This window comes from Culex pipiens, chromosome 2, assembly GCF_016801865.2.
Source record: "Culex pipiens pallens isolate TS chromosome 2, TS_CPP_V2, whole genome shotgun sequence".
In the NCBI taxonomy this organism is placed as follows: domain Eukaryota; kingdom Metazoa; phylum Arthropoda; class Insecta; order Diptera; family Culicidae; genus Culex; species Culex pipiens.
In genome coordinates this window covers 14455577-14482651 of record NC_068938.1, presented here as the reverse complement: position 1 = coordinate 14482651, position 27075 = coordinate 14455577, and the positions used below count along the sequence as shown (strand labels likewise).

Here is a 27075-nt window from a genome sequence, read left to right as displayed (position 1 = left end):
CGCATTCCTGGAATGGTGAGCGCAGACGAAGGATTTGGGTAGAGTTAGAATTTCGGAAATAATAATTTCTAGAATCGTTGGTGCATTTATGGGTGCATTGGCAATTTTTATTTTCCAAATTTACAATTTTTGTTGGACAAAAAAAAAACTGTAACTATTTCGGGTTGTTCAAACGCCCATTGAAAGAAAGTAGATTTTTCGTTGTATCCAAAAGTGCAAAATAAAAGGGATGATCGGCGAGGAATTTCACGCGTCTGACAACCATCGCGCATTTTCGCATCATGATCACGCCTGAAATGTTGGAAAACGTAATTTCAAAAATATGTATATTACAAAAATAATTAAATGGGATGGAGATGAGGTAAACCATTGTGTAATTTCCGTTCCAAGAGTTATACGATTACAGTCGACTCTCTGGCTGTCGATCTTCTCGATATCAATGTTGCTCCTGCTGTCAATAAAATTTTCAGTCCCTTGAAGAAGCATGCTTTGATTTTTCGTTCTATAATTTGATAACTCCCGCTCTCGACGGTCCCTTCAATATCGACAACGAGAGAGTCCACTGTATTAAATTTCGTACATAACACTTTAATAAAACATTAATGCAACAAAAACATAAATTTTAGGATAAATTTTCATTTTTTTTCAAGGCAAAACATATTACAAAATTCCTAAGGCACGATTATGGTTATGCTTCTCCCAAAAAATGCAAAACAAATCTAACAAAATACATGGACAATTTTTATCCCCAAAAATATTCAAAAAACCTGAACGTATGACACAAAATAAGATTGCAACATTTTTGTTCAAATTAAAAATTATTTAAATTAAAATGGAAAAAAAATAATAAGGTCAACTAACTATCATATTCTGCTTTGATTCGTTCACAAAAGAAAGAGCAACGCAGTCACTCATACAGGGTGGCCACTCAAGTCGGCAAATCGGGAAAGTCGGGAAAAAGTCGGGAATTCGCCAAAATCCGCCAAAAATCGGGAAAAAGTCGGGAATTTTTTTTGTCAAAAAGTCGGGAAAAGTCGAGAATTCTAAGCATATTTGATTGAAAATTATTTTTTAACTCTTGAATAATTTTGTAATATTTTATGCAATTTTCTAATTGAATTCGCTCAATTCTGCTTTTGTAACTTACTTTTAATTTAAGGTATTTTTTTCACTATTTCAATATATTTGAGTATGGAAAAGTTGTTTAAGACATTCAAAATCTTAATTAATATTGGAGTCTTTGACACAGATCTTCATAATATTTCTCATGAATCATATGATCTCTATTATTTTTTGTTTATCAAACAAGAGGTTAAGTTAATGAAAAACTAATATAAAATTAGAGCCTAATGGCCAGTTTAGAGTTATGATTCTATTTCATTTTGTCACATAGATTGAATATTTGAAAACAGATTCCAACTTGAGTTTGGCAATGGTTTTTTTGGTAAATATTATTAATTGTTTAACTAAATTCAATAAGTAATTAAAAATTATTTTTTTTAATGTTTGTTTTAATGTTTTAAACTATTTTTTGAGAGTATGGATAAATTACCTACTATACATAAAGCTTGATTTTCAGTTTTCGGAAAACTTAAATATCGAATAAAATCCAAAATTGAAAAACTTTTTTTACGTTTTGAAAACATTTAAAAAATTTAGAAATTGCAAAAAAAAATAATCCAAGAAATTAAGAGTTATTGAAAAACTGTTAAAAAAAATTGTCTCTTCAAACATTTTGCTTAAAATAAGTGGTAAAACATAAAATCATATCAAACTGAATGTTCATTGAAAAAAAAACTGTTAAATACTGACTACTAGATAAATTAACATTGAGTTAAAAAACAATATCAAAAATTACAAAATTAAAAAGGGAACTTGGCAATTTTTTTTAATTCCTTGACATTTTTCAAAATCCTTTGAATGAATAATATCAGCAATTACCTATGTTTTAATAATTCTTTGATTTAAAATGATGATGAAGTTAAAAAATGGGAACTTAATTTTAAGTTCAGTTATCTTTGACTTTTTGTCATTTCCAGATGTAACGAAGTATCAAAAACTATACTTTTGCCAATTTAAAAAATAACATAGAGGTATTGTTGAACTTTCGATATTTTTTTCAAAGACTAATTGTTTGTGTTTCTTGGGGAAATACACGTATGTTTGGCAGGTTAAGCACTCGCTCCTAACTCCATCCAATTTGCTGATTTTCACTATTTAAACAACTAATTTTGCAGAACTTTTGATAGAAACTTGCTTGCTCACTTCTTATTGAGCTATTTATCACTCGATTTCAGTTGAAAACGCTTTTAATTAGCTTTAATTGAATGTCAAAGTTCTGACCTGCCAACATGAGAGGCACGCTGGAATCAGATACTGTTCCCCTACTCTGAATCATAATAATTAAATTCCTTTTTTGAAGTTTTTTTTTTTTAAATTGTTGTTTAGTTTCTGTATTTACAAAAAATGCCTATATTTGGATTATTTTTAAAATTCATTTAATTTTTTTTCGGTGGTTAATATTGACTTTTATTATAGAAAGTTTTTTGTTTGAAATCACTCTTTAGATAAGAAATGCGTATTATTTGAGCATTCTGGAAAAGTCTGGAAAAAAGTCGGGAAAAAGTCGGGAATTTGAAAATGGGATTTGAGTGGTCACCCTTGACTCACACAGTCATTTGACTCACAACAGAAAAAAATAATTTGTGCAGAGCACGCTCGTTTGACATTCTAGCGAAATTCCGATCACCTTTGCCATGACTGCATTCAAACGATTGCGGTCACCATGCAGCACTGCACGAGCACGAAAGAGAGAACATTGAGAGAGAGAGAAAGCCTTCGTGTTGGGCGGCTGGCCTAAATGCGGTGCTGAGTTCGGTTTTTGTTTGTTTCTACCAGGGCTGCGGAGTCGGGTCATGTTTTAGACGACTCCGATTCCGACTCCGACTCCGGCTTTCTGAGTTAAGCTGACTCCGACTCCGACTCCGGCTCCGGCTTTCAGCTTAATATGACTCCGACTCCGACTCCGACTCCGGCCTGCCAACTCTAGCCGACTCCGACTCCGACTCCAGCTTTTAACAAATTGTTGACTCCGACTCCGACTCCAACACTAACTCAGTATTAAGAATACTAAAAAATATTTAAATAAAATCTCCATTCCTCTAACTATCCCCCACCTATTAGATATTTTGAAGGTTATTTTGCAACTTTACTTCAGTAGGCATAGTCGATTCCAGCACCTGCAAACTCTGTTCACAATTTAGAATTAATCTGCTGTTCAAAGGTAGTTCACATCTCAGCTTAAAATAACTTCACGCAAGTAATGCTTTAACAACGAAATAAATGAAATGAAATAAAAAGTTTTAATAACATCACTCACATGTTCAGCTCACACATGCGCGTATACCTGTAAACCGGGGTGACATTGGTGTTTGGGGTTACATCGATAAGTTGAAGTTTTTTGTTGCAAAATAATAGTAGTACAAAATGATTTTACAAAATCAGAGTATTTCAAGAAGTAAAATTGGATTCTTTTTTTAAGAATAATTGCAATTTTTATTTAGTTAACCTGAAATTTACATTACTTTTTATTAAAAGTTGGTAAACAAGTCAAACAAATATGTAATTGTTATTTTTTCAAAAAAAAATATGGGGGGCCTAGCCTTCAAAATCGATGTGACATATATAATCATTTTGCTTACATTTAGGCTGTAATTTGTAAGACACAAAGTAACCATCAAAGTCACTCTGGTATTAAAATAAACAGTTTACGTAACTATATTTCAAAGATCTACTGAATTTATTTGAAAATACATACAAGGACATTTTGTGATTCAGTACATGTTTTAAACGTATAAGTCATGATAAAATTTTCACCGGTTGAATAATATTTGAAAAAAAAAATCAAGTTCTATCAATGTTACCACCAGAGAATGTTTTATGGCCGAAAACAGCCATATTTTTAGATTTGTTCAACGATATTTGTAAGGATCCACACTTTAAGATTTTTGTAGAGAAATAGTATACATTAAGGAAATCGATAAATTTAATATATTCAATGATGATTTCAAAATTAGTTGCAGCTTATTTTTGATATCTTTTGTCAGTTTCAAAAATTTAAAACACGACCCTTTGATTTTTTTATTTATATAAAAAATGAGCATGTTGAGTTCCAAGTATTGATTTAGGCGAAATTCTCGTTTGTTTGGCAGGGTAAACACTCCCTCCTAACTACATCCAATTTGCTGATTTTCACTATTTAAACAACTAATTTTGCAAAACTGTTGATAGAAACTCGTTTGCTTACATCCTATTGAGCTATTTATCACTCGATTTCAGTTGAAAACGCTGTTTATGAGCAGTAATTGAACATCAATGTGCTGATATGGCAACATTAGAGGAATTAGATGCTGTTCCCCTAATAGTTGATAATTTGATGGTCAACTTTATCAATGTTTTAAAAACGTTATCGTTTTAGTTAAGTACTTATAGTGATCATTTGTTTTAGTGAAATTTGGTGAAATTTGAATTGAAAGAACACATAATTACAAGCAAAAGGAATTTATTTAAAAAAAATAGTGTACAACCAAAATTGTTTATAATTTTATGAGTTATTAAACTACAAACATGGGTAAAAGAGGGGAAATTTATCATTTTCTGATCATATTGAAATAACATAGTCAAAGCTATGCAATCAAAAATGCCTCAAAAACATAATGGCATCTGATAAATCTCTTGAACCAACACATAAATTAAGTGAAAAAAAAAATCATTACGCGGTTTGAACAAAATAGGTACACAAAAGTTTTGTAAATTAATTTGCATTATAACAAAAACTGAACAATAAAAAAAAATATAAATTATATTGAATTTAAGGTAACTCCGACTCCAGCTCCGACTCCGGGTTAATCAAAAATTTTCGACTCCGGCTCCGACTCCGACTCCAGCTCATAAAATTTAGCCGACTCCGACTCCGACTCCGACTCCAGCTATTCGAGTTTTGACGACTCCGACTCCGACTCCGACTCCAGGTCCCCAAAAAGACCCGACTCCACCGACTCCGGCTCCGACTCCGACTCCGACTCCACAGCCCTGGTTTCTACTTTGTGTGCGGTTAAATCACGATCGCTTCGGAACGAGGATCATGACAGGCGTTTTGTTAATTTAACATGTTTAAATTTTGTTAAATGTGAGAAAACAATTAAAAAGTTGCAAAAAAATAAGCATTTTAATTTTTTTTCGTTGTAAATTTAATTTATTAAAAATTATCCAAAGCTCCAAATTGGTCAGGAATAAAATTTGCCAAAGTTTTTATTTTGTTGAAACTATTTATTAATTCAGTTTACGTTAACAATGCTTTGACTAGAATAAATGCTTTATTTCTGATCGTTTTTATTTAATTTGCAAAGTTAAATGTCATGTTTATTTTGGGTCAAGTAAGTGTCCATTGAACATTATAAAATTAGTGTGCTTATCCAAAAGAACATAACAGAAAGGATGTTTTGCGTGAAACTTCTTAGGTTTGATGTAACAGTAGTTCACCGCCATCAGCTCTGGAATGAGTGAAGGAATTTAGAGGTCAAACTATTTGTGCAGTTGCAAATGTTCAAATGAGATTTTTTTAAAAAGTAAATCAAAAATATTTTTGATTCTTTTAAAATATTTAGTAAAGTCAAAATATCTTTGTTGATGATGTCCTTACATGAATTTAGTTAAAAGATGTTCATCTTACCTGTAGCAGCAGCTGCTTCACTGCCCTCCTCATTGACTTCGATGAACGCTTTGTGCACCACTTGCGAAACCTTCACCGGCTCTGGTTGCTCCAGCAGTTCACTGAAGTCGGCCTTATCGGTGAACATCGTTCCCATTCCAAGCTAAAATACATAATTGAATTTGACGTTCGCATCTTTTTAATTGATTCCAAACAGTTACACACCTGCTTGAGCGTTTCCGTAAGATCCAACTCAAATTCAGCCTTGAATCTCGGCAAAAATACCTCCACCTCCTGTCTCCTCATCCTCGAAAGCAGATCGACCACGTCAATGTTCTGCAAATTCGCCTCCAACTTCGCCAAACCATCGCGCTCATTTGGCAGTAGAATCAGCATGCTCCAATCGCCATCACTGTACGTGAGCTCCAGCGCCGACAATCCCAACTCATCGAACTTCCCGTACCGGAAGTGCTTCTTGTTCATCATCATCGGAACGTCCACCGACTCGGTGGCCGTGACCCAAAACGGCATCGGCTTCGTCACCTCCGGATCGAACTGTTGTTTCCAGGTGCCCTTGAAGTGGATCGCGTTGACCAACACCAAGCGGGTACTTCCGTCCAGGGAATCCGGCGAAATCAGATCTTTGATCTTGTCATTGGTCTTCTGCTCAACCCAGCCGTTGATCTTCTTCGCCGCGATCACATTCTCTCCAAAGTTGATCGTCTCGGCCTCCGAGTGGAAGTGCTTTCGGGCGACCTCGTCAAACCCTGCCTTCACCGAGTACTTGTTCATCACGTACACCTTGTTGGCGATCTTCACCGTAGGGTTGGCGTTAAAGTCTTTCAGGACTTTGCCGTAGATTTGCGCTACCGAAGCCTTTAGTTCGGCATCGGTGTACTTTAGCACGGAAAACATCTCGTTTGCGGTGTGGCCGGCGGCGCCGAAGGCCGCCAACGAGAGACAGGTGCTGATCGAGAACGGAGAAATGATGACATTCTTGTTCTCGGAGGAAATTATTTGCTGAAATTGGGAAGATTCGTTACTGTTGGTTTCGAAAATCTCATTGAAATCTTACCTTGTACAGCTCCAAAGCGAACTCGTTGGTTTTGCTGGAGAATTGGATGTCCAGAGCGGAGGTCATCGTGGCCGATGGTTCGTTCTGATAGCTGATGACGATCCGTATAAGTAGTACTGCGAGTTGGAACAGCAAGTGAACTCCTCTGTCGTGGAATGAATCACGCACTGAAATAGGTTGATATACAATTCAGTTTCGGCGAATCGAAGTGCTGAGGAATGTTTTGACTGTTGTGGCCGCTACTTTGCTACAGTGTCGACGCAATACACCTTTACAATACAGTGAATGTGATAAACATCGTGCTCAGTTGATGAGGTCATCGGTAGATAAACTCTTGGACCACTCTAGACTAAAATACTTACTTGAAATTTATGCTGCGTTGATTCCCGATAAATTCAATCTTGTTAGCATAACAGTATCTTGTAAAAATATTTGACTTACTTAGATTCTACTGACAAAATACGATTTTTGTCAACTTGTTGATGATCAACAAAGCAAAACTGCGGTAAAACTTTAAATTGGGCAAACTAACATCTACAAACATCTCTCTTTCTCTCCGCTGTTTACAGTCGCTTTGGTTGTAGATTGGAGGATTTTTCGATTCATTATAGTGTTTTTTATTTGGCGAAGGGAAAAAATTAAAATAGATTAATTTAAAATACTTAATAAATATTGCAGTTTCTGTAAGTTGTAAATTGTATTTAAATTATCAAGATACATATGTGTTACGTAAAATATAAATTTCAAAATTTGACAAAAAATATTGAACCAGCAAAGGGACCATCCATGAACCACGTGGACGCATTTTTCAAAATAATTAAAGCCGTTGCAAATATTTTTCAAAGTTATGTCCCCCCCCCCCCTCCCCCAAACCGAAATCTAAATTGTGGAATGGCTTTAAGCATACCAAAAGCATTTTAAATATTCTATCACCGCCATTTTGGCCGCCATCTTGGGTTTTAAAATATTTAAACCTCTTTAGAGCATTTTTGGGATTAATTCAAGCACAACCATAAGCAAGGAGGCGAAATAAAAAATTATTTATTTTTTGTGGTTCGATTTTTCGAGATTAGTTTATCCAAAGTGAGGACTCCGGTTCATCGAGTCTAGACTGTACTTATTTTAAATTAGAATGTTAGTAAAAAGTACGACCATTTTAAAAAAAAATGTTTTCCGATTTCCAAAAAAAAAAATCTGAATTAGTTATGAGTAAAAACATTTGCTTGAAATTTGTATTATTTTTACCTCAAATAAAAGTTAAGTGATATTGCTGTAGGCTTTTATATTTTTTTTTTTGCTTTTTTGTTATACAGCCCAGACTCGATTACCTGGAGGTTTTTATGGGACTACGAATAATCAAATCATGGGGAGCGTTCTTTTATTACGTAACGCGAAAAATCGGACTTTTGTTTTGACGGCTTTGGATGTTGAGAAAAACGTGGCTGATCTTTCCTGATTTATCAAGGATAAGGATCAAGGATGAAGCTCTTTAATAGTAGTTTATGCAACAAGTTGCAAAAAGAGGATTTTTTCAGCACGAGTCGTACATTTATCCAACGAGGTTCACCGAGTTGGATAAATACGAAGAGTGCTGAAAAAATCATGTTTTGCAACGAGTTCCATACAACATTTTTTGCAATTCTAAAAAACACACACAGAGTGAAATTTTATGTCAAATTTTCATTTTTTTTGACTTTTCGACACAAGTGCTGAAAAATTCAACTTTTCAGCATCCATTTCAGTGCTGAAAAGTAGAACTTTTCAGCATTTATTTTGAAAAGTGTAACTATTCGATTCTGTTGTTTTTAGTACAGAAAAGAAGGCTTTTTCGTCGTTCAAGAATGACAGGAAAAGAAAGTAGTTTCACGACGGAATTGCAAAAATTAAATTATTGTTTAAAATCTTGGTTTTTAGTTCTGCTACCACTGAACTGTTACAATTGGGATAATTTATGATGTTCAGTCGGTTTCCAGCTTCAGAAAAAGACGCAGCATGGAAAGTCCTAATTAAGTTGGTTATTACGGATGGATTTTCGTCTGAATAAAACAAAAACAAGTTGTCGCAGATAAGGCGTGTACATAATAATGTTTCGTAGAGATAGCTTAGAATATCAGAATTAGTGCGCAATATTTTAGAGAAGTCATTTATGACCATTTGTATTATTAGTGTCGAGTTTCGAACGAGCGACGACGCTCACGAAGCAAGAGCAACATCGGTGTGCTTTGAAATAGACAAGCAATGCGTGTGCGACTGTATTAGTGCGTCGCGAGCGTTGAGTGTAGTCGACGCAACGCGAAGCGTTGGTGTTGAAAAGAGAGAATGCGAAACACACGAAGGCGGCGCGGGAGATAGAAATTAGAGTGTTTTGTATGTGTCTGTGCACATCGGATCGTTGGTAGCGGGAGAGTAGCTTTGGTGCATCGCAAATCAGAGAGAGGTCTTTAGTCTGGTTTTCAGTGTTGAAGCGAGCAGTTTAGTTTCAAGTGGTGGGTGGTGGGATCTTGAAATAAAGAAAAGACTCTCGCTCGGTTTAGGCCAAAAACTACGACAATGGCACAGTTGGTAGAATTTAGTGTTTAAAAATAGAATACCTTCGAAAAATGTATGTTATATGGTCCCCCACCCCCACAAGTAGTGTAAATTGTGAAAAGGTGAGCAAGTGATACAATACGAAGACTAGGAGCAACCGGTAAGTTATGCTTGAGACTTTGTTGGACAATTGGAAAAGACGACAACCCACAGTGATGTGTTTGTGCTGAGTCGGGTGAGTGTAGAGCCGACCGGCAACGGGTGTATGCGTGCTCATGCTCTGTTTCGGGCCGATGTTGAGTTAAAAACGTGCCGAAATATTTGATTTTCTGGGTTGTGTTTTGGAATCAAGTTGATCAAACACTGAGGGGAGATTTCAAGAATGTTGTTTTATGCATTGTTTTGGAGAGGCATTGGTTCGATTTCGTGAGGATTTCATGATTTAATTTATTTTTCCTTTTATTAAAATTTAAAGTTGAAGGATGCGTTGTTGCGCGGAGGATTGATTGTTTGGGTTGACAGCTGAATGTTTGTAAATGGAAAAAGATAGATCAGCGTGAGACGACCGTTGTTTGCAGGTCTGCAATGCGGAGAACTGTGAGACGAGTGTTGCACTTTGTGACGGAACTTAAGCGTCGAGCTATTTCCCTGTAGATTGGATTGGTACGAAAGCTGTTCGATGTAACACCGATTGTTTTGTTGGCCTGGTGTTGATTACGCTTTACAATTGGCCTGTTTTGGTACGACACCGGACTGGAGTACTATTATTTGTGGAACGAATTGATTTTAGATTACTCCGATATTCTGATAATGTTTCGATCAAAGTCTGGATGAAATGGCACGAGTTTTCTTATAAAATAAGAGTTTTGGTGATGGTAAGTTGTGGTACGACTGTAATTATTTGAACATGATGGGAAAAATCGTGAGATGAGCGTTGCTTGTTGGACACGAGGAGGAAATCGTGAGACGAGCGTGACTCGTTGGTCACGAGGAGGAAACCGTGAGACGAGCGTTGCTCGTTGGACACGAAGAGAAAATCATGAGATGAGCGTTGCTCATTGGACATGAGGAGGAAATCGTGAGACGAGCGTTGCTCGTTGGACACGAAGAGAAAATCATGAGATGAGCGTTGCTCATTGGACATGAGGAGGAAATCGTGAGACGAGCATTGCTCGTTGGTCACGAGGAGGAAACCGTGAGACGAGCGTTGCTCGTTGGATACGAGGAGGAAGCCGTGAGACGAGCGTTGCTCGTTGGACACACAAATCGTGAGACGAGCATTGCTCGTTGGTCACGAGGAGGAAGCCGTGAGACGATCGTGGCTCGTTGGTCACGAGGAGGGAACCGTGAGACGAGCATTGCTCGTTGGACACGAAGAGAAAATCATGAGATGAGCGTTGCTCATTGGACATGAGGAGGAAACCGTGAGACGAGCGTTGCTCGTTGGATACGAGGAGGAAGCCGTGAGACGAGCGTTGCTCGTTGGACACACAAATCGTGAGACAAGCGTTGCTCGTTGGACACGAAGAGAAAATCATGAGATGAGCGTTGCTCGTTTGACATGAAGAGGAAACCGTGAGACGAGCATTGCTCGTTGGACACGAAAGGAAAACAATGAGACAGGCGTTGCTCGTATGATACGAGGGAAAATCATGAGAGGAGCGTTACTCGTTGGATACCATGAGGAGAAAGAATATTCTCGATTTCATTGGTAAGTTTTCAAACGAGCACTTACAATGAACTCACTTTCATGAGCGATGAACTCCAATGCATGTAAAAAGTCACAAACAGGAATCAGGGAGTACGAAATAGGACGCGAATGTCAAGAAAATGAAGGAATTCGACGATAAATGGGAGAGAATTGAGCGAAAAGAGACCGGAAATAGACATTTTTCTCTCAAGTCTTTCTCGTTTTGCACAAACGATGAACGTTTTGACCGAACGATGATCATTTTGCTTCGTGCGTGTTTGAAAAGATCTGAGTGAAAAAGATAATATTTTGTGAGACGAGCGTTGCTCGTTGGCCACATCAGAGTGTTTGTGAGACGAGTGTTGCTCGTTGACCACATCGGAGTGTTTGTGAGATGAGCAGGACTAGCGTTGCTCGTTGGCATCAAGGGTATTTTGTAAGGTGAACGTTGCTCATTGAACGCAAGGGTGTATTTGTGAAAGAGAGAAGCTCTTTAGCAACAACAGAGTGATTGTAAGACGAGCGTAGCTCGTTGGCCTTAACAATGCGTTTGTATGACGAGCGTTGTTGGTCGTTGGCCAAACGGGTGTATTGGCGAGACGAGCGTTGCTTGATGGCCGTAACGGGGTATCTGTTAAACGGACGTTGCTCGTTGGCTATTGGCTATAATATATATGTTTTGTGACTTCAGATGAAGAGGGTTAAGTATAAAGGTTGATAAGATGAGCGTTATAATTTGCTACGGAGATCGAGGTTCATGGGAGGAGCGTGACTGTTGGCTGCAGGTTTGAAATTAGTTGGAGTTGTTCAACCTTTACGATGGAGCCTTTCTGTGGGTTTGTAGAGAAAACTAGAGGTGGAATAGGAAAAATAGTCGAGTTTGATGAAATCAATCACTTATAATGATGGGGGGTAGATTGATAAAATATACGCTTACGCTTCGGGCTTTGGTTGAGTTTTTGGAAAGTTGTTGTTTATTTTATTAACGTGACTTTAACCTAGAGAGGTCATTTTTCACTTGTTTTTGGAAAGAGTTCAGAAATTATAGTTGAGTTTTTGGGGATGAAGCTGGTTGCTAACGGGAGGAATTGTGGAATTCAGGTTTACCAGTCGGTTTGAGGCGAAACATTTTAAGTTGGAGCATATTTGTAGGGAGATGTTAAATTGTGTTCATTACGAACGAGAATTGTCGTGAGTTTGAGAGTGTCATTCAGTAAAAGGAGGCTGGGGAGAATTTTAGAAAAAATGGTTTTGAGCGATTATACTCAATGTGTTTATGAATTTGAGTAAGTTTGTGCCGTGGGTTTGAGAAAGGGTAGCTTGAAGGCTTACATGAGTTGTATTGGAGCCTTTGATTGAGTTCTGAAGAGAATTAAAAATAAGTTGGTTTTGATCAAGAGATATTTGATTGATATTCTAGGGAGAGTTTAAAGATTATGATGAGCGAAAAATCGCTGTGCTCAAGAATTTGATTTCTGGTGAGAATTAAAAATGAGCGTAACGCACAGAATGATCGATGTGCTTGAGAGTTTTGATCAGTTTCATGTGAAGTTTTGAGGAGCGGTATTTGATGGTCTTGATTTCAGGAAGGAATGATTTGTTTTCTAGGCAGATTTGTTTTTTCTTAGTAATGAAGGGATTATGATTGTGAGCGGAAAATCGCTGTGTTTTGGAATTTGGTCAATGTTGATAATTTGAAAGATGATGATTGCAGGCATCGATGTTTTGAGAAATTCAATCAGTTTGATGCGAAGACCTTTAAAAAGAGTGACCTGATGACTAACACACCTTGCGTTGGAGCCTCTGATTTTTTTCTTCTAGCAAGAATTAAAGATGATTGTGAGTAAAGGAATCACTGTATTTATAAACTTCATTTCGAGTAGGAATTAGAAGATGAGGATTGCGAGCAGGAGTAATATATGTGTGGAGAGACTTGAGAAGCGGTAGCCTGAGGAGGACCCACACACCTTTCTGTTAATGCCTATTATTGAACTTCTAGGGAGAATTAAAAGATGATTGAGAGCTGGAAAAATGATGAAATGATGATGATGATGATGAAAAATGATCGATGTGTTTGGGAAATTCGTTTAATTTGAAGCAAGTGGCCTAAGAGCCTTCACGTCTAAGTTGGAGCCTAGACTGGAGCCTGTGATTGTGTTTCAAGAGAGATGTTAAATGTTGATCATTGCAATCGAGAACTTTCGTGAGTTTTAGAGTGTCAGTCAGTATCACATTTCTGGAGAGAATATAAGAAAAGTTGGTTTTGAGCGATAATAATCGATGTGATTATGAATTTGGGTCAGTTTGTGCCGTGGATTTGAGAAAGGGTAGCTTGAAGGCTTACATGAGTTGAATTGGAGCTTTTGATTGAGTTCTGAAGAGAATTCAAAAATGAGTTGGTTTTGATCGATGATGACTTGATTGAAATTCAGGGGAGAGTTTAAATATGGCGATTGTGTGCAAAAACTGCTAGGCTTAAGATATTGATTTCTAGTGGAAAAATGATTTCTAGTGAAAAAAGAATGATGATAACCATCAAACTAATCGATGTGTTTGAGAATTTGAGGGAGATTTGATTGACAATTTAGGGAGAGTTTAAATATTGCTTATTGCGAGATAAAATCACGTTTCTCCATCGCTGTGAGTTACAGGAGATTATTGCCGCCTAACTTCCGCAGGGTAAAAATCAGCAAGTTGAACTGAAATTATGCATTGATTTGGCTGTCAACTTGGTTTGTTTTGAATATTTTCCAAAAAGTCAGCTGAAAACTCAAGGCAACCTTTGACAACAGCCAAAAATTTGTTCTGCGGTTGTCATGCGGCTGTCATGCGACCATTATCTTGCGGTCGTATCGCCGCGCGTGAACTCTAATTATTAACGCCCGCAGTAATATGATGATTGTGAATAAAAAGTGCTGTTTTTCTTCAGAATTTGATTTCTGTGAGAATTTAAAGAATGATTATAGCGAGAAAAAAAAAAAGATGTACCTGAGAATTTTTATCAGTTTGACAGTTTGCTGCAAATATTTGAAGAGCGGAATTTTGATAGTCTTGATTTATTTACTAGGAGGATTTGTTTTGTGAGCGGAAATCGCTGTGTTTTGGGATTTCATCTCTGTGGACATTTTAAAAGATGATGATTGAGAGCTTCGATGTGTTTGATTATTTTTTTTAATCAGTTTGATGCCAAGATTTGATGATGATAAGCAAATCGTTGTTCTTATGAATTTGATTTCAGGTGAGAATTAAAAAATGAGCGTAGCGCACAGAATGATCGATGTGTTTGGAAGTTTTGGTCAGTTTGATGTGAAGATTAGAAGAGAGGTATTTGGTAGTCTTGATTTGTTTTCAAGGAGGAATGATTTGTTTCTAGGGTAGTGAAGAAATAATGAATGCGAGTGGGAAATCGCTGTGCTTTAAGATTTAATCTCTGTGGTTGATGATGATTTGGCGAGTTTCGATGTTTGATTTGAAAAAGTGTCCTGATGACCTATACGCATTGCGTTAGAGCGTTTGTTTGATTACCTAGGGAGAATTTGAAGATGATTGTGAGTAAATAAATGACTGTGCTAAAGAATTTATTTCATGGCGAGAATGTTTCATTCAATTTGATGCAAAGATTTAGGAAACGGAGGCTTAATGACCCACATGGCTTTATGTTGTAGCCTTCGCCTGAATTTTTAGGAAGAATTTTACGATGATGATGAGTAAAAATTTGCGATGAGAAATTCTGTCAGTTTTAAGGACGGTTGTGGCTGTTTTTTCTCTGTTAAACAGAGTACAGGAGAAGGAAAATGTCGCAGATAAGGCGTGTACATAATAATGTTTCGTAGAGATAGCTTAGAATATCAGAATTAGTGCGCAATATTTTAGAGAAGTCATTTATGACCATTTGTATTATTAGTGTCGAGTTTCGAACGAGCGACGACGCTCACGAAGCAAGAGCAACATCGGTGTGCTTTGAAATAGACAAGCAATGCGTGTGCGACTGTATTAGTGCGTCGCGAGCGTTGAGTGTAGTCGACGCAACGCGAAGCGTTGGTGTTGAAAAGAGAGAATGCGAAACACACGAAGGCGGCGCGGGAGATAGAAATTAGAGTGTTTTGTATGTGTCTGTGCACATCGGATCGTTGGTAGCGGGAGAGTAGCTTTGGTGCATCGCAAATCAGAGAGAGGTCTTTAGTCTGGTTTTCAGTGTTGAAGCGAGCAGTTTAGTTTCAAGTGGTGGGTGGTGGGATCTTGAAATAAAGAAAAGACTCTCGCTCGGTTTAGGCCAAAAACTACGACACAAGTGGCCATTATTGTCAAGGGACCTCAATCCGGTCCGTTGTGTCCTACCACCGGGAGAGTTTGCTGATGCGGGTTGTTTCGGGTGCCGATTGAAAAGCTCTAGAGTCAAAATAGGAACACCTAGCCACCAATTTGAAAGTCAAAAGCGCCGTAATTGTCCTCTCAAAGCTAGACATCATGAAATGGTCCATCCCTCCTAATACAGTTTACACTGTATTTATAAACTGATTTACAAAATATTTTGTTCTTTCATAGTTTTTAAACACAACCTCGTTTTTTCTTTAATTTTTTTCAACCAAATTTTATTGAAACTTTGCAGATTTAGTTTTCATTGTCGGGGATTAACAAGTCGTCCGTTAAACACCACCAAATTTAAATGTTTATCCAGCAAAGCAAAATAAAACGGATGATCCGCGATGAATTTTGGAGGTGGAGCTTTAATGTTCTCAATTCCTACTGATCTGAAACGGTAAACTTTGGAAAAAAACTGTTAAAATGATTTTATTAACGCTTCCAAAAAAATCTTACCCGTAGACGCAGCCGCTTCGGTTCCCTTTTCTTTAACCTCGATGTAAACTTTGTGAACAATTCTTGAAACTTTAATGGGCTCAGATTTTTCAACTATCACGTTACTAAAATCAGCACGATCTGTAAACATTGTTCCGCATCCTAGCTTTTCAAGTGTTTCTGTGAGATCAAAATCAATTTCGATTTTAAAGGCTGGTAAAAGCACCTCCACTTCCCGTTTTCGCATCCTGGACAGTAGGTTGGGAATGTTAGTATTTAGCAATTTTTCTTCCAACTCACTTAAACCATCCCTTCTATTAGGCAGCAGAATCAACATACTTAAATCACTGTCTTTGTAGCTTAGTTTGAGTGCTGCTGAGTCGAGCTCTTCAAGCATGACATACCGGAAGTGTTTCTTGATTTTCATCATTGGAATCCGCACCGATTCGGTTGGACGAATCCAAAATGGTTCGGGAGTTGTTTTGCGTGGTCTAAACTGGTGCTTCCACGTGCCTTTGAAGTGAATTGCACTGATTAGAACGATTTGACTGGTTGGGTGTAGTGAAAGTGGTGAAACAATATTTTTGATTTTGTTGTTTGTTTTCCTCTCGATCCAGTTGTTGATTTTTCGAGCGATTTTTTCACTTTCCTGAAAGTTTATTGATTCCACTTTGGAGAAAAAGCTCTTTTCGGCGACTTCCTGGAAGCTTGATTTTACAGTGAATTTATTCGCAATGTAAACTTTGTTGGCAATTTTAAGCGATCGATCTGTGCTAAATTTTTGAAGAAAGTTGCTGAAAATTTTCAGGATGATTTGTTTAAAGTTGGGATCTTCCAAGTTTAGTGTCGAAAATATTTCATCCGCGGTTGGACCTGCTGCTCCAAAGGCTGCCAACGTGAGGCAGGTCCCGACGGAAATCGGTGAAATGATAACATTTCCGTTTCTGATTGAAATAGCCTCCTGAAAAAATGAATGCTTTTATTTCCCAGTTAAAATATTCAATTTTTTTTACCTTGTAAAGTTCTTGGGCAAACTTTGAATTTCTGATAGAAAATTCAGATTCTTTTGTGGAAATCATTTATAAAACAATTTGCGAACTAAGCTCCGACTGTTTCCATCTTTTTATCGACTTGAAAGTGAGGTTATATAGTAAGAGAGCACTTGTTTACTTTTTGATAAACTTGCATTCTGCAGACTTGTTCTCTGCAATTTGCAAGTTAAATTTATAGCATGAAAATATAAGGTTTAAATTGATTTTTTGGATGACAATTTTTGTTTTATTTTAAATGAAAATTAGACAAATTTTGACAATCTTTCAAAAATTCTTCTGATATTTGTTAAGTTTATGATTGTGAGTTGTCACGTTAAGGTGGGTCTAGAATGTTCAATAAAGAAATATTTTGTTTTGATTGATTTTATACCTTTTATTAAATGCATATATTTCTAACAACAGCAACAATGGACAGATTGGTTATTATTTGTGCGGCAATTCGGTTGTCATGGTTTTTTTTTTCTACTTCGGATCCCGCACACGTCCGTTGAACGCCACCAGGTTCAGCTTCCGGTCAAGCAAGGCAAAGTAGAACGGATGCTCGACGGCGAACCGGGCCGGGAAGATCATGCAGCGGGCCATCATTATCATGCCTGAAATTAGAAAATTGTTTAAATTTAGCAAGTTAATCTTACAATGTATGTTATAGAAATTAAGAACAATCTTCAAAAACGTTATTCCTTGGTTAAATTTTTTATTGAAACTATCATAAAAAATCTACATTTCAAACGAATAAATATTTGGCACAATTTGACAATTGTACATTCTAAAATGCCTTTTTACAATGTCGGTCTGCAAATGCGTCCATTAAATGCAAAAACATTTTGCTTCTTATCGTACAGTGCAAAATAAAACGGATGATCGGCGACGAACCGGATAGGTTCCATGTAGCACATGGCCATTATCATCATGCCTGGAAAGGTTGGGTGAGAAAAGAAATGGTGTGTAAATAATTACAAAAATGACTTCTTTTTAAGTAAAATTCGAAGAAAACTAGCGTAGTTTAATTAAAAAGTTTCTGCTTCATTTTATTTGGTATGTTAAAAGTATCTTTTAAATCACAAAAAAATACAAATTCTAAAAATTAAATATTTTCACAATTCAGGTTAGTTTCTGGGATTTTGAACACGCCCGTTAAATGCCACAACTTTAAGTTTCTTGTCAACCAGTGCAAAATAAAACGGACGGTTCACGACGAACCGCCTTGGTTCTCTGTAGCACATTAGCATAATGGTCATGCCTGAAATGTAATAAGTTTTTAAAAGGTGTTTTAATTTTATTTGTGTGTGTTATGTAGTAAGAGAAAAACAATTAGAGAAAGATATATACAAAAGAAGAAACATTTTAACTAATTGAAAATTTAATTTATGGTACATCCGATGTTAGGTTAGATAAAATTTGCTTATGGTATTAAGTTTCGTCACAAGATGAAGATATCAGAAGCTTACTTGCGAATTTTTCGTCTTAAAATTTTGGGTTTTTCAGACGCCCATTGAAGGCAAGCATATTGGATTTCTTATCGTACAGTGCAAAATAGAACGGATGATCGGCGATAAACTCAAGGCGAATCGCGTGCATTGAACATCCAAGTAGAAACATCACGGCTGGAATAAGTTTGAACACGAAATGTTGGTTATTTCTTGATATAATTTTGTTAAATAGGGTTTTACAGGCAAAAATGTTTAAAAATTCCTAATAGCTCTTCATTTAAATCGTAGCATTTAAGAGGAAAAAAATGTCCAGCAGTAAAGAAACTGTTGAGAAACTGGTTCACAATTATAGCTATAGCTACAGAAAATCAGGAACACAATCAAATACTTTATGCTTTTTTATTTTAGATAAATTACACTCAACCCCCGCTGGTTGGTCACTTTTTCGTTTGTACCACGTTTGTTTGAAAAAGTCAATTTAAAAAGGGACGAAGTGTCACTTTTTACAGGGGACTCACACTTACTATCAAACCAATCGTTTGGTAGTAATTGTGAGCTCTGTGTAAAGAGGGTATCAATTTTAAAAGTGACCTCGTTTGTTTGACAACAGTTGGCGTCAAACCATCGGGGTTTCAGTGTATAAAAATCTTTAAAAATTAGCTAATTTACTTTTTTTAAATATGATTATTTTGTAGGATAGTTCTAAACATATTACCAAATTTTTTTTACGAAGGGTTTAATAAAATAATGTTTTTATTATTCCTTGAACATTGAATCTTGAAAATTATAAGAAATATATGTACACAGCAAATTTTTGATTCCCATTTCAGTAAAATAATTAACTGAATGCGATTCAGTAATCATCACTTTTGCAGAAATTCAGTAATAAAAAATCAGTAGTTGCATATCTGTCAAACTGGAATGTCACTTATTATTTATTGTTAGGATGCTGCCGAGAGAAAATCCTCTTGCAAACATGTTGTGTTTTTTGATTTTGTATTGTGATCTTTAGAAACCAAGGTAAGAAAAATGTTAATAACAAATGCCTCGATGCTAACCACCTGTTTTTTTAAGGTTTGGACGATTGATGAAATAAATGTATAAATAACAGTACTGGAAACATTTTCAATGACAAGCAAAATCAAATTTTGATAACTGAAATACCAGCAACGATTGCTGAATCTTCAGCAAATGATCTGTCAAACTGCCACAAGAAAATTACTGAATTTTCAGCAAAATAATTTGACGTTTCTTTTGCTGAAATTTCAGTTGTTTTGACAACCATTTTACTGAAATTTCAGTAAATCATCTGTCAAAGTGATAAATATCAGTTAACTGAGTATTCAGTAAAATCTAAATTACTGAATCGTCTACTGAAATTTCAGTAGACGAAAATTCAGTTAAACTTTACTGAATTTCAATAAAAAAAATTTGGTGTGTACATAGTAAGCAATATTTGAAAATTCATAAGCTTTGGAATTTTGAAAGAAAAAAAAAAGATAAAAATAATGCCAAGTTTTTTAAAAGCATTAAAACTTAGTTATTTGATTTTACTTGATATTTTAACTTAAAATAGTAGTTTATGCAACAAGTTGCAAAAAGAGGATTTTTTCAAAAAAATCAAGTTTTGCAACGAGTTCCATACAACATTTTCTGCAATTCCGAGAAACACCCATTGAGTGAAATTTTAAGTCAAATTTTCATGTATTTTGTCAATAAATCGTTTAAATAAAATAAGTGTGGAAAAGTGTTACTTTTCGAAACAAGTGCTGAAAAGTAGAACTTTTCAGCATTTATTTTGAAAAGTGTTGCTATTCGATTCTGTTATTATTGGTACAGAAAAGTAGGCTATTTCGTCGCTCAAGAATGACAGGAAAAGTAAGTAGTTTCACGACGGAATTGAAAAAAATAAATTTATAATATTGCAATCGAAAAAAATTTAGTCAATTAGAGAAAAACAACACTGCTACTTTTTTCGGATTCAAAATACCAAAATTTTCAATTTCTTGTTTCAAAATTTATTGTGGGTTTTGTAAACGGCCTTTAAATGCAAACATGTTTGATTTGTTATCGTACAGTGCGAAATGAAACGGACGATCTACGATAAACTCAATGTTTTGTGTGTACACTACTAGACACTCAATTTGAAACATCACGGCTGAAATAGTAAAAATGGAAAGATTTTACTCACTTACTGCAATAATTTTAAACAATACATAAAATAAAAATGACTTTAGGAATAAAAATGCAGAATTTTAATCTTGCATGCAATCTTTCATAGAAGAAGTATATAATTTGATACTAGTGACCAGAGTGCACTGTAGTGAAACGTTTGTACAGAAATTTTTGCTCGATTCAACAACTAGATGGCAGTATAACAAATAAGAAGTATTTTGAACATAGTAACTTACCAGTTGCGGCAGCCGCTTCCGTTCCCTCCTCATTGACTTCGATGAAGGCCTTGTGAACGACCTTCGAGACGTACAGCGGGTCGGGTTGCTCCAGCAGTTCGCTGAAGTCGGCCTTTTCCGTGAACATCGTTCCCATTCCGAGCTGTTGGTTTGAAGAAATCTTGCAATTCAGGACTTTTTGACTTCTGGATAGTGTCTTACCTTTTCAAGCGTCTCCTTCAGATCCACATCGAATTCGATTTTGAACTTGGGTAGTGCAACCTCCACCTCCTGGCTGTAAATCTTGGAAGTAAGGTCGGCAATGTTAATACTTTGTAGTTTCTCCTCCAACTGTGGCAGCCCGTCGCGTTCGTTGGGCAACAGGATCAGCATGCTCAGGTCTCCGTCACTGTAGGTTAGCTCGAGTGCCGATGCGTTGAGCTCTTCAAAGACGCCATAGTTGAAGTGCTTCTTGATGTTCATTGTCGGAACCTCGATCGATTCGGTGGCGGTGATCCAGAAGGGCATCGGAATGGTCCGCTGCTTGTCAAACTGGTGCTTCCAGGTTCCCTTGAAGTGGATCGCGTTGACCAGTACCATTCGGGTATCCTGACCGAGGCAATCCGACGAGATCAGATCCTTGATCTTGTCGTTGGTCTTCTGCTCGACCCAACCGTTGATCTTCTTGGCCGCGGCATCGTTCTCGCCAAAGTTGACCGTCTCGGCCTCGGAGTAGAAGCTCTTCTGGGCGACCTCGCCGAAACCGGCCTTGATCGTGTACTTGTCCATCACGTACACCTTGTTGGCGATGTTCAGCGTCGGGTTGGCGTTCAGCCCGGCCAACACTCGGCCGTACTGTTCCGCCACGGATTGCTTCTGGGCGGCGCCGTCATACTTCAGCACCGAGAACATTTCCTCGGCGGTTTCGCCAGCCGCGCCACACGCCGCCAACGATAAGCAGGTGCTGATAGAGAGCGGTGAAATGATAACATTCTTCTTATCGGTTGAAGCAATTTGCTGAAACGGTGGAAAATTTGATTAAATCGAGATTACTCAAGGTGTGTCTAAGAGTTTTCGAAATTTCAATCCTCACAGTCGAATCGCATGATCTAAAAATACCTCTCACTAAGTAAACATTGAAGTACCTACCTTGTACAACTCCAATGCGAAATCGTTGGTTTTGCTGGCAAACTGGGCGTCAATTTCGGTGGCCATCGCTTTCTGAATACTGATGATTTTACAAGTCTGGAATGAGCACTCGGCAAGAGCTAAGAGTAATTTTCCCAAGCGTGAGTCACCGCGGAACACGACCGAAAAGTAGCACTGAATCGCTCAAGTAACACTGCTCTACTAAACCCGACCGCTGTCGGTGTATTGATTTTTATATTTGGTGCTCTATACACTAAGCTTCAGGATAACACACGGGCGTGATACGTTATCGACCGAGAGCTGCGGGATTTACTATATTTCACGTCCGATTCAGTTGATGAGGTCACCCCGTTTGAAAATACTGACCGACTGGCTGGTGTTCATCGGCCTGTCGCAACTTTGTTATTGTGTGTAATGACGACGAATTCTCCGAAATGAACTCACACTGACTGTGTTGACGCTCTCGGTCACTATGATTATACTGGGACGGGACGGCTGGATAGAGTTTTCTTTTTGAGTGTTTACGTTTGTATTCTTCTTCTGTTTCTTGCAAGAAAATTCGTGTTCGAATACAAATTTCAAGCAATCTGTGATTCAGATAGCTTGACAATTCAAATTTTCTTGATGATGTTTTTCAACTCAGTGCTCAAGCATGCGGATGACTTTTTCTTTGGTTGAAATGTTGTTTAGTTTTTCCTCGCATATTTTTTCGAATTTGGCTGTTAAAATTTGCGGTTGGACGTGGGTGGAGAATCCTGAGTTTATGTTCCATCGTTTACTGTGGATCCGTTCATAAGGAGCTGCCGGATACAAATCACTAGAAATGGTTGGCAAATCAAGGATGACTCGAGGTCACGCTCGAAGTAAATGATACGATACGATCACTTACTTCAATCTAAAAAAAAATCCTAAAAAGCCTGCAAGTAATTAAATGGGAGAGGAGATTTTTTCTTAGATCTACTCCTGTCGTTGTCCCGTTACGCAAAGAAAGTAAATAAATCTTTCCCAGTTCCCCAAAGAGCACACTTGAAGAGTATCGGGGCAGGCATTTACAAAGCGAATTCAGCGGCAATTTTTACTCAACTAATGTTGTTAGTGCGAAAGTTAACATTCCATAGGTCGCACGCCCTAAAGTGTCAGAATCGAAAGAAATGGCTGGTAAAAATTCAAATTTGTACCAATTCATTCACTTCAAAGAGTAAAAAGTTTGGTATTCAATTTGTGGCAACGTGTTGAAATGAAAATGTGCGAAAAAATCAAATAGGCTAAACTGTGACCAATTTTCGTTTGCTTTTTAAATCCAGTTCTACGATGTTGTTCCGTCACGCCACATTATAATTTCACGGGAAGTACAGTTTTAATATTGTTCAATCTACACGGAGAGACTGTGCCCAGAAATTTTAACAATTAAAATTGTTGATTTTACTTTCGTAAATTTTAACAAAAACGCACTTGTTACTGCCAATATTCCGTTAAAATAACTAAAATTCAGTATTAATTAAATAACCTGTTTGTTGAAAATGCTAGAGGCAAAAAGCTAACAGGTTTCCCGAACTCGAATGAACGTGCTCGACTGTTAGCTTTGGTTTTAGAAAAATCAAGATTTTTTTTTGGTTGAATATAATTTACATTTGGTTGAATATTTAAAAGATGAACTTGGGTTTGTTTACGTCTGTCATTTGAAGTCAGGATCCGAACGAGAGCGGTCGATTTGTTGAGTTTATGTTGTTAATTATGAAGTGAGAGGATGTGAAAGGTGAAAATTACACTATTTAGCTAATGTTGAAGTGGCAAATCAAAGTGTTGCAACTGGGGAGGTGAAATTGGTGAGTAGGTTTGTTGATGATTTCTTTGCAGGTGATAAACTATGACGAGCAAGAGGACGACCTTCGCCATGAGTACCTCTAATGCGAGTGAGTTGAACACGTTATAAGAATGTTTGATGAAACGAGAGGGCAATAGAAGGGAAATGCGGGCCGACCCTTCACGGATAGAGCAGCCCGGGCAAATTTAACAAAATGTTGGTTAATCCAAGTAAGTATGGGTTTATTTTTGCACAATAATTTTTCTTATGTGATTCTTATTAGAAAACTGAATCATTAAAAAGCGTCGTGTTGACGAAAGATAAAATCTTAATGAACCATTCTTTTTTTTCAGAATCATCAATTATGAAATACATAGAAATGCGTACACATGACAACATAACAAATAGAGATGTAGTAAAATATCAAAAAATAAGAATATATAAAATATATAAAAGAAGATAGTTATTATCTTGAAAGTTTTGTTGCAATACGACTGCTCAATAAACTGGTAAGTTAAACTCAAAATATTTTTTTCAGGAATCGGAGTATGTTGAATAGATTGAATCAAATGCAGTGAAAGTGTGTTGCCAAAAGTAATTGTTAAATTAATGCAAGCTTGGTGAGTAGCATTATTGATATTTCTTCTTTCCTCATTATAATTACATTTATTTACGTTCCTTTTTTCAGTTTATAGCCGAAATTAAGAATTTTGTATTAAATTACTAATAAATTCCAAATGTCTATTTGCAGCAATAGGTTCACTTTGGTAAAAATTCTGTGTCCTGAGACCGTTGTAGATGATGATGACTTATCGGATGATTTCACAGTGATGGTAAGTGAATACTACACTTAATTTTATACAACATAATAAAAATATAAGCTTAAAACTTGGAGAAAATTTTGCTCGGTTTCTATTTTTAAGGAATTCACGAGAAATTTGTAATATATGCTTTTTTATTATTTTTTTAGATTAATGCAATGTAATTTTTTAAAACATCAGTCAAACTTTACATGATTTATAACAACAATTAAAAAAAATTGTTTTGTTGCTTTTTAACAGTTTTTTAGCAACTAAATGCAAAAAAAAAAATAGTACAAAACGTTAAATTTTTTGGCAGAATAAATGCAAAAATAAAATAAAACTCAGCATTAATTTGTGAGGCATTATTATAAAATTAACTGCAAATTCAATAAAAATATTGCTAACAACAGCTAATTATTGACTACTACTATTGTATTCAAGTAAGACATTAGTTTAAATTAGCTAAAAATTCGGCCTAGCCTAAATCGTTAGATAATTAAAGAAAATATATATCAACAATTACATAAATTATGTCTAATTCAGAAATGTTTTGTTATAAACCACTAATAATTTGCTGCATGCAAAAATATTTCGGTTGATACAACGAAAAAAAATGTTGAAAAATAGTTGAAAAGTATGTTCCAGACAGTTTTTAACAGAATATTCCACAATATTTCAGCTGAAAACAAGAAATTTTTAGTTAATTTTCTGAAAAAAATATTCTAGCAGTCGACTGCTGGAATTTTTTTCGGCCATTTAACCAACAAAAATTGCAATTCCAACTATTTTTTTAGTTAGTTTTAGTAACTGGTGGTCAGCAATTGGGTCCTAAAATGAGACTTAGATTGCTGATATTATTGTTTACAGCGATAAAGCTTATTTTTCTGAGTACAATGACCCTTTGTACGACCACAAAGAGTTTAAAATGGATTTTTAAATCAATTTTGAAAAATTAACCTCGCGGTCCTTCTTGACAGAAAAGCTCCTACTTGACAGCTCGTTCCAAGGGGACCATAGTTGATACATCGAAAAAATGTTGTCTTGTCAAAAAAAAATTTTGCATTAAAATGAAAAAAAGTAATCAGAAATGGTTTTTAATCGTGTTTTTTACCGTTGTACATAAAAATTGACATAGGGCTTTAGTACCCAATTTCGGGTTAACAAAATCAACAATCGATTGTTGAAAAAAAGCTGTGTAAAAAATTAACCCATACTTTTAGTTAAATTAACCAAGATTTTCTTAGATTTGCCCCGGCCGGTCTCTCCGTGTAGATGACATTTCTATGAACCGCGCAAAAAAATAACAATAGTTTTAAATGGGCAAAAGAATCGTCAGTTTATGAAATGTATTGTTTTTTAAAATGAAAATGCTGATAGTTCAACATTCGGTGCACGATGTGTGTGTGTGTGTGCAACCAATCAAACGGGACCACGCGGCCGCTTCTTACAAATTGAGTTGTTTCCATGTATTTTAGATTTTATATTCTATACATGCAAATAACTCGCATAGGCATTTGGAAGGTGTTAGCTCTGCCGAGCTTCGGTGAGTCATTTCTACGCTGGCTAGCCGAGCGCGAGGTACCTCCGCTGATTCGACAAGCCTTGCCCTAAAGAACGGTTGCATCAATTTGATCCAAACGTTATTAAGAACTTCCGGACCCTCGTCAAATGGACAAAGATCCAGCGCGTATATAATTGTTAGCAGTAACAGTATTCCTAATTCCAGTCATAGCTCATACGCCGCGAATCTGGACAAGGGATCGAACCCCGCCTTGAGCAATTTTGATTTTTGTTCATGTTCAGGAATTTCAAGAATTTATATTTCCTTAACTTTCTTATTGGGAGCAGATGGGAATCGAACCCAGAACTATTCGCTTATAAAGCGAACACCGTAACCAGTCAGCCACGGCCGCTCTTGCAACACATGAAAATTAAATAAGGATGCAAAAAGGAAATTCCCAAGGAAATTCCTCACCGGGTTTGAACAACACGATCTCGAATAGCCGTTCTTTGCCGCGGAAAGCACAGATCAAAATCCCTCAGCTCCACCTAGTTGTACATATTGGCCAACTTCCACTAGTCTTCTTCAGACCAAAATTTGATATCAATCGCCACCCAGCGCCGTCCGCTATAAAGCTGTCCGTAAAGCGAATTTAGTAATTCACTAGGTTGATGGCCGGCGCTGACAAAATAGTTTCCTTCTTCACCAGGTGCACAAGTTTTAAAACATTCACAAACCGTTCGAATAATTTTGAACGAACGAACGAAGTTGACTTTATAGCTGTCGGCCACCATTGCTAGTACCAACCACTAGTGTCTTCCTTTTTATCTACAAGGACTTCGCCGCCCTGGGCTCCTAAGTGTATGAAAGTATGGCACGGAGCGACGGCGCCGAATACCCATATTTACACAAAGAATTTTAGAGCGCCCGCCGCGGGATTCGAACCGACGACCTCTGGATTGGAGTCCAGTGCGCGGTCCGATTGATCCACACGGGCGGGACAAGAACACATTTAAATTTTGTCTCAAACATTAAAAAAAAAAAACTCAGTTCAACATTCGGTGTACAATAGAAATAAATTCCTTTCAATTGAAAATATTTTAATCAATCTATTAATGCAATTTACAATTATTTGTGAAATTGAA

The 27075-nt window shown here is 36.6% G+C and overlaps 2 protein-coding genes across 4 annotated transcripts; both read right to left on the bottom strand.

The window, feature by feature from the left end:
- Positions 1-133: 133 nt before the first annotated feature.
- On the bottom strand, positions 134-22216 carry LOC120413849 (uncharacterized). The gene is made up of 9 exons (XM_052708772.1): positions 21823-22216; positions 20896-21690; positions 20695-20836; positions 18323-18457; positions 17320-17446; positions 6786-6969; positions 5936-6730; positions 5732-5873; positions 134-291 (listed from the first exon to the last, which is right to left on the bottom strand). Exons 1-9 carry the CDS (start codon positions 21886-21888, stop codon positions 155-157), a joined length of 2523 nt encoding a protein of 840 aa, XP_052564732.1. The 5' UTR covers positions 21889-22216; the 3' UTR covers positions 134-154.
- Positions 15581-16946, bottom strand: LOC120413860 (serine protease inhibitor 42Dd-like). 3 transcript variants are annotated; one of them, XM_039574821.2, is made up of 3 exons: positions 16815-16946; positions 15823-16762; positions 15581-15768 (listed from the first exon to the last, which is right to left on the bottom strand). In XM_039574821.2, the coding sequence occupies exons 1-3, from the start codon at positions 16878-16880 to the stop codon at positions 15623-15625; spliced, it is 1152 nt and encodes a 383-aa protein (XP_039430755.1). In that variant the 5' UTR covers positions 16881-16946; the 3' UTR covers positions 15581-15622. The 3 variants fall into 3 exon arrangements, with proteins under 3 accessions (XP_039430755.1, XP_039430756.1, XP_039430757.1); XM_039574822.2 differs by having other exon boundaries at positions 15581-15750; XM_039574823.2 differs by having other exon boundaries at positions 15615-15755.
- Positions 22217-27075: the final 4859 nt, after the last annotated feature.